Source organism: Solanum tuberosum, unplaced genomic scaffold (assembly GCF_000226075.1).
Source record: "Solanum tuberosum cultivar DM 1-3 516 R44 unplaced genomic scaffold, SolTub_3.0 scf00134, whole genome shotgun sequence".
In the NCBI taxonomy this organism is placed as follows: Eukaryota; Viridiplantae; Streptophyta; class Magnoliopsida; order Solanales; family Solanaceae; genus Solanum; species Solanum tuberosum.
The window spans coordinates 1137213-1145937 of NW_006239062.1; the positions used below are offsets into that span (position 1 = coordinate 1137213).

General features: G+C 32.4%; 1 protein-coding gene across 1 annotated transcript; it reads left to right on the forward strand.

The window, feature by feature from the left end:
- Window positions 1–4817: 4817 nt before the first annotated feature.
- Window positions 4818–7464, forward strand: LOC102605536 (NAC domain-containing protein 30). The gene is made up of 3 exons (XM_006351868.2): window positions 4818–5042; window positions 5370–5641; window positions 6744–7464. Exons 1-3 carry the CDS (start codon window positions 4883–4885, stop codon window positions 7260–7262), a joined length of 951 nt encoding a protein of 316 aa, XP_006351930.1. The 5' UTR covers window positions 4818–4882; the 3' UTR covers window positions 7263–7464.
- Window positions 7465–8725: the final 1261 nt, after the last annotated feature.

Here is an 8725-nt window from a genome sequence, read left to right on the forward strand (position 1 = left end):
AACTAGTAAAACAAATCATCTATTCGAGGTAAGGGCTACTTATTATTGATGGTGATCTTATTCAATTATCGGTAATCTATGCATATTATCATGCTAGCATCCTTATTTACAATCAAAATAGGAGCACCCCAAGGAGAAGCACTAGGACGAATGTATCCTTTATCAAGCAGTTTCCGAAGATGAGTCTTGTGTTCTCTCAACTTTGTCAAAGTCATACAATATGGAGGAATAGAAATTGGGATAATGCCTGACTCCAAATCAATACAAAAGTCTATGTCCCTATCCAGAGGCATACCAAATAGATTTAATGGAAAGGGACTCTACACTAACATTTTGAAAATGGGCCAAGTAGGACAAACAACCCTGCACTGCTAATTTTTTAACCCGAAGGAAGGATATGATCTTTAATAGCTTAGGCTTGTTCGCCCTTTCCACTCAAATCTTTTTCTACTCGAAATCTCTAGAGTCACTATCTTAGCATTACCGTTTAGCATAGCAAAATAAGGAGACAACCAAGTCATATCCAAAATCACATAAAAGTCTAGCATATCCAATATGACTAAACATACCCAAGTCTGCAGACCTATAAACATCATAGAACAATTGCAATACACATGGGTTACTACTATAGACCACTGGAGTAGCAACATACATAGGAGCATCAAGGGTATTACAAATAAAATCAAGCCCAAAGAGAAATTAACATATGCATAATAATAAGTTAAACTTGGATCAAACAACATTGTAGCCATCCGATCACAGACAAGAATAGTACATGTTATCACAGTGTCTGTTGTCTCAGCCTCTGATTTTCCCAATAAAACATAACACTGAGCTCTGTCATCATTACGGGAAAATCCCCTTCCAGGGTGTGCCACTCATGTCCTTGCATACCATTTCCTTAGCCTTCATGGCCTCCATGACTACCTTTTTGTCCACTCTATGGACGTTTTATATCATAATTACCTCCACCCAATGAAACCATTATTATATTATGCTGCTGAACTTGGCCAACAGTCTGCTTGTGAGGGTATTCCCTCTTGAAGTGTCTCGGCTCAACATAATTAAAATAGTTATAGTCAAGAGAGAGCCTGATGGCGGATGCACAAGAAGCTCTTTATCCACCTTGAGCTAGAGACTATTGTGGAACCCCTGAATGACCACTCATCGAAGTTGGCATAACCGACTGAATTGGACAAGCTAAATACATCTGCGAACCAAAACCCTTAAAATACAAATCACTGTAGTTGCCCACATTTCTAGACCTTTTAGCCAATGCCTTGGCTTGCCAAACCTGTTGAACTCCCTCTACTTTCTTCACAAAATTAGTTACCTCAGTGAAGCTCTTACTTGCAGAGGTCATATGCATAGATAAAAGTTGCAATTCAAAATTCAAACCTTTGACGAACAAGTGAATCCTCTCTTCCTATGCAGTATAACTGGACAAAGCATGGGAATTAGTCTCATAAGTAGCCACAGTTATGCTTCCTTGCTCAAGAGTCATGAACTCATCCTTCTTTCGATCTCTCAAAGTACGACGCACATATTTCTCCAAGAATATGCATGTAACTATGTACAAGTTAGTCAAGGCAAGGTTGATGATCGACATTCCACAAAATGAATTCAAAGGCATCCTTACTCTCGAAACCATGGAACACTGGAAGGTTTAACTTCAAAAGTTGGTCAAAATCTCATGTTCAATGCCAATCATCACAGGGTGAAGTAATGGACAGAAGAACGCAGCAGTTCCTGAGTCTCTAACCATCTTAGGGACCGTAGTAGTAATAAGACGAGTGATTAGAACTTGAGTAGCACCTACACAGTGGGAGTGGCGCAATACCTTGAAACCTGCAACCCAAATCTGTGTTCTCACATCCGCTTAACATCCTCCTCAATCTCTATCAACCTCTTCTTCCACATGATCCTTGGTTGGGGTGGGGTCCCTTTCCGTGGTACATTCTCTACCTGAGTTCCACCTCTGGCGAGTGTTGCCATTCCTTTGACCCTAACCTTATCTCTGCCTCTACATCTACCTCTTCATTTTCCTCTCGTTGTTGGCTCTGCTGCTGGAGTTACTGTCCTTGTACCGTTGCATCTAGTATCAACCATCTACAGACAGAAGAATGGAAGAAGCCAGATACCAATTTGAATCAAGTTATAGGACAAAGAAAGAAAGAAGAAAGAATTTTCCTAAAGTCTTGTAGCTTCTTGTAGAGAAGTACATACGTCTCTGCTCTACTAGACTTGTTTTGGTACGACAAGATTAATGAACCTAGGGCTTTGATACCAACTTTGTCACTATCCAGACAGTTGAGAGTGGCACACACATTAACCCTTCGGTGGTTGAACTGACTTCCAACCCAAACTTTACCATTAAGACTAATTATGGAAATCAATTTATGGAGAAAAAAAAAGCAACTAAATTGCAATTTCAATTGATAAAAGATTGAGTTCTCGTAAACTTAACCATTTAACCAAAAAAATTGCGGAAATAAAACCCCTTAGAATTTGAATGTCGTGGTACCCTCTCAATCTCAAGGACAATGATGCAGAAAATGAGAGGTTTTGAGATATTTTCTGCATAAAATCCCAACTTATTTCGCTATAGTGGTCCGACCCGCTATAACGACCTAGTTATCGCCTGCACATGTCCGCTACAGTGGCCTACCGCCTGCTATAGCAGATTGTACAAACTTTAGAGACTCGGAAACTCCTGAAAAACCGTTTTTTCACAACATACCTTCTTCCCTTGACATCTTAAACTATTCCCTTCACGCCAAGTTTGATTTTAGAAGTTCTACTCACCCGAATTCACTTCTGTAAAGCCCTACATGTTTCTTAATATCTTGGTTACTAGAAAATATAAACCAAGGATAGACATATCACCTCACCCTTTTCCAGATGGCTCTAGACCTCACCTCATCCAGATTCCGTCTAAGACTGGCCTAGCCTAAAAATTTTAAGTCACTACCCGGAAATTTTTCAGGCTCATTTTTTTTCACCATTGGCCTAGTCATGTCACAGTTAAACATATAAATTTATCACACAAAAAAAACAATTAAAAAATATAAATTTAATTTTTAAAATATCCCAAAAAAGACCCGTATTTATGGTATCAGGGTACAAAAGTTACTTTATTGGAGAAGATCAATTAACAAGTTGGTTGGGAAATATAAAGGGTTGGAGTGAGAAAATCTTAGAGCATAATATAACGGCTGCGTGTAAATTCGTTGTCACGCCGTCCAAACAATATGCCAACCCCACGCGTAATCATCAATTAACCCTTAGATTGCATTTTTCTTCTTTTATCTATACTATATAAAAAATATATATATATAAAGATGCAAACATTAAATTTTATAAATAACTTTATATAATAAAAAAAAACTTGTAAACGCATTGTGTCATATTCACTGAATATTTAAGTAATTCTTTTTCTGTAGTGTACCTGCTTATCACACACACTACTCCCTCTTTTACTGACTAGCTAAACAAGTCTTTTTCTATATATAAGTAAATATTTATTTCCTCACCAACAACATTTCAACTAACACCTCATTTATCCATTTTGGTTTCTCTCATTCTTAAGTCTCTCTTTCTCTCTTCTCTTCATCAACAACTCCTCCTTTCAATCTCTCTCTCTCTCTCGCTCGTCTCTTGCTCCGAGCTTGAAAAAGGGTAAAGGGTCTCTCTATCTTTGCTTATTTTTCTGTGGTACTTAAGTTTTGTGGTGTTTCCATGCAAATGAATTCATTTACAATTTGTACATTTTGATCTTAAGGTTTACTAGTTATTTTCTACATTCTTAAGTTGTAACTAGAAGATCATTGCCAATTCTTTCAATTGTTAATGTTTGCATGTTTAATTACTTTTCTTTCCTCTATGTGTAACTCTTAGTTTTTTTTTGTAGAGTATTAATTACAATGTAAGATTATGGACCCCCTTTAGCACTTGATTGGTTAAGAAAATATAAAGAGAAAAAAAAGGCAATTCTATCATTTTCTTGAATGTCATAATTCATTGGTCATGAAGTGAAAAATGTCTATATGGTAGTGTGTGAAAAGGGTTTTTCTTAAGGGATCATGTGTTATTGAGTGGAATGCACTCAAAGAAATCATTTCAACTTATAATATATATATATATATACTTCTTTTAGTATATGTTTTTTGGGTAATGCCAAATGACTAGAAAATTTAAAAATTGTATAATATTTTTTTTATTTTAAAATAAACTGATCTTTTTTACATTTTTTAGTTAAAAGATATTAAAATTAAAAGGGTAAAAATATTTTTAAAAAATAAAATAACATAGGTAAAAATCATTCTGGCCAAATTTTGAAGCCAAAAGGATTTTTCCTTTTTTTTTAACAAACAAAAACAAAGTCAATGTTTTCGTCTACTTTTTATTTTCCTTTTCATCATAGAAATTGCCTAAATGTTACTAGCATGAATTGCATGCAACTAATTAAGGCCATTGCAGGCTTACTCATTATCATTTTTCATATTTTCTTGTTTGGTAGGAACCAACTAATTATGGTTTGCCATTTTCCAAATTTCCCAAAATCAAAAAAATAAAAAGGAGGAAAATAAATCTTGAAAAAAATATTTTTAAATTGGAGGACCTTGACCCCACCACCCCAAAGAATAAACCAAAAAAGAATGAGGTAATGATTACTTTTAATTTGCTCACGAATGGATGTCAATTAATGAGTAGAATCATTACAATTCTTGCAAGATAAGAGAAGTGTAATATTCACACTCTTATATATATAAAAAAGTTTCCTTTTCATATTTACTTAACAAAAGGTGCAAAAAATATCTTCCAATAGTATATATAACATTTTTTTTGTTCTCAAAAAATATAATTTGTTAGATTGATCAAGATGGAAATGGAGTCATGTGTTCCTCCAGGATTTAGATTTCATCCAACAGAGGAAGAACTTGTTGGATACTACCTCAAGAGAAAGATAAACTCACTCAAGATTGATCTTGATGTCATCACTGAAATTGATCTTTATAGAATGGAGCCATGGGATATCCAAGGTACATTCATTCTTTCATCTCTTTAATTTTCTTGTAATTTCTACTTATTAATATTATACTCCGTCTGTTTCAATTTGTTTGTATTACTTTCTTTTTCACTTTATTTTTAAAAAAGTGTATCATTTCTTTTTTGGTGACTCTTTAATTCTGATTTTCTACTTGACATATTTAAGATCACATGATTAAAGAGTATTTTGGTATGTTCAACCTATCTTTGGTTTCAAAAATCTTTTTTACTTTCTTAAACTCCATGTCAGATCAAAACAAGACAAACAAATTGAAACGAAGTTTGAACATTGACATGAAGTTTGTAACATGCATGTACAGATAGGTGTAAACTGGGATATGAAGAACAAAGTGAATGGTATTTTTTCAGTCACAAGGACAGGAAATATCCTACTGGAACTCGAACGAATCGCGCGACAGGGGCCGGATTCTGGAAGGCAACAGGAAGAGATAAAGCAGTGTTATCAAAGGAGAAGATTATAGGGATGAGAAAAACACTTGTTTTCTATAGAGGAAGAGCTCCTAATGGAAGGAAAAGTGATTGGATCATGCATGAATATCGTCTACAAACTTCTCAACATGGACCTCCTCAGGTTACCTAATCTTTCCATCTGCTTCACAACTTGATAAATATATCAAAACATAGTGTTTTACTGCTCTTTCTGTTTCAACTTATGTGATGTAGTTTGAATTGACATGAAATTTCAAAAAGAAAGAACAACTTTTGAAATTTGTCATCTAAAATAAGTCAAAGATGTTTGTGTGGCTATTAAAGTATTTTATTAAGAATAAATCGAACATTTAAAATTTAAACAATTACTGAATATAGTAATGTGTCATTTTTTTGGGACGGATTAAAAAAGAAAGTCAATTATCTAAATTGGAATAGAAGGAGTATATTCTAGGTAGAACATATATACTTCATTCCGTCCTTATTAATATGACACTTTAATATTCTGTTTTATTCTTAAATGAGATGCTTTATAGCCACATAAATATTTATGATTTATTTTAAATCATAAATTTCAAAAAACCTTGCTTTTATTTTAAAATTTTGTGTTTAGTCGAACACCGTCCCAAGTTAGAAGTACTAATTAATATTGTGTCGCGCATGAAATGCTTTGTGTCTTTTATTTGATTAAGTTTGTTTCTTTTTGACTGTTGGACTTTTATCAAAAAATTTATTAATTGGCATAGCAAAGTACTAAAAGCAATAAGTTTTTCTTGTTCCTTTTAGGTTACTTTTGATGTTGGGAAAAAGTTTTGGAGAACATATTGAAAAGACAAACCTTGTTTATTTGTTCTTTATGTACTTCGTTTCCAGTGGAAAATAAAGGAGGTGTTTGACTATGTAGTTCCCAAAAAAAAAAAAAACTTACTTTTGGTGTTAAAACTTAAACATGACATTACATTTTTATACCTATAAAATTGTGTTACTAAGTAAAATGAGATAAATTATTTTTGCATATATGTAGAATAACATTATTCTTATTGGTATTATAGATGAATGTTACACAAAATGAAACAAAGGATAAATGGATTAGTAGCTAAAAGAAAAAATTATCGTCATTGAATGTCTCTTTTGTTATAGTGATCAAGATTTAGTTTGAAAGTTAATTGACAACTCTAATTAAGCTGAATAAGATTATTACTAAATTATTAATAACAAGTTTGGAATTTGTTGTTAATTGACAGGAAGAAGGATGGGTAGTATGTAGGGCATTCAAGAAGCCAAGTCCATCAAACAACAATATTGCTTACAATTATTATATGAGAGGAACCAACACAAGTTATTCAACTAGACCACCTCCCTCCCTTTCACAAATCCCAAGTTATAATATTAATATTAATCCTCTCAACCAAACATCAAATTTCAATCATCAATTCCCTTTTAATCATCAAGTCTCAAGCCAAAATAATATTGTCTATGACAATAATCAACTAGTAATTCATGAACTCCCACAACTTGATAGCCCTACCATTTCAACAAGTTTGGCTACAAATGATCATCAAGGCCAAAATTCCATGAACAACAACAACAATGAAGATCAATTTTGTGATGAGTGGAATATTGATGACAAGTTATTTGCACCACAAGTCATTATGAATATGGAGGCACCATCTTCTTCTTCTTATTCTTACCCTAATTTTCCATTAGTCGACGATGATCAAAATCATATGAGTCAATTGCTTCAATGTTATCCTGATTTATAGATGAAAATTAATCTTCTATGATCAGTAATAGTTTTTTTTTGTATCTTTTTTAATTGAAACAAAAGAAGAAATTTGTGAAATTCCAAGGAAAAGGTGGAACACATATATAGAATTGGAAATGTTGAAGAGTGCAAGGCACGTTAAAAAAGTTGCCTTTTAGAATTTTTTATTGTTTAACTACCTATTGACTGTTTTAAGATATTTTTGTAACTGTGAATGAACTGATGTTTAATTTTTTTTTATCTACTTCTCAGACAAGCTTAATTTTTTGTCCTTGCAATTTTATATTAAACTTTTTATTTCTTCCATTATTATGATTTGGATGTTTATCTTTTGCTAAATTAAGTTGAGATGTATTTATACAGATTACAAAGAAAATATAACAACCAATTACCTACTACAGGCTACAAGTGCTAATTTTCTATTAACAATCCTAAAACTTGATATAAAAAAATATGTACGTACAAATAATACATGGATGAAAAATAATATGAGCTGTGTATTTGTGTATATATGTAGGAAATATTGTATAACAGTTATATGTAGCCAATTGTTATGTATTGCGTTATATCTCATCTGCATCGTTCAATATCAACGTAGGGAAGCCACGTACGTGTCAAAGTGATTAGATTCACTTTCCCTATTTTCAACGTTGTGTTGCCTGTTTGGATTCGTTTATTTTAGGTGTTTTTAACCAAAAATAAATTATTCGATTCCAACCAAAGGGAAACTTAGTAGGCGTTTTGACATGTGATACCATATTGAATCGTGAGATGGAACATGCGATTTCATGCTGATTCCATCTCATGATTTCATATCATGTCATGGAATCTCATATTCTCCGAAAATCATGATTTGGGAATTCCATATCATGATTTGAGATTTTTTAAATATAAAATTGACCCACAAGTTTATATTATGTTAAAACAACCCACATTTATATTTACTAACCATTTATTTCATATGTAAAAAATTTATAATCACATCATTATTTTTAAAAAATTATTATTCTCACCAGGGCGGCTCAAGTGATTGGGGGCCTGAAGCGAAATTTCAATTCGAGTCCTAAAATATAAAGAAACTTCATATACGTATTTATTCAAAATTTATTTTTCTTACACTATTTAGATAAAAATAATTAGTATTTTAATATTGTATTTTCAGTTATTAGTTTTAGGTAAGATTTTTATCAACTCAACATTGAAAAAACATCCTTTCAGTGAGGCAATTATTATATGAATTGCTAACATAATTCTATAAGTAATAAGTTGACAAATATTAAATAAAGATAAGAGTTAAAACCATAGAATTTGATGCAAGAAGTTGATGGCTTGATATACCCCATTTTAATATGCTTGTAGTAATGCTTGAAACTAAAATTTAAAAAGAAATAAAAAAGAATTTGTAACTCACTTTATTCAACACTTTTCACTATTAGTTCTTATTTTTAACAAAGTACAAAA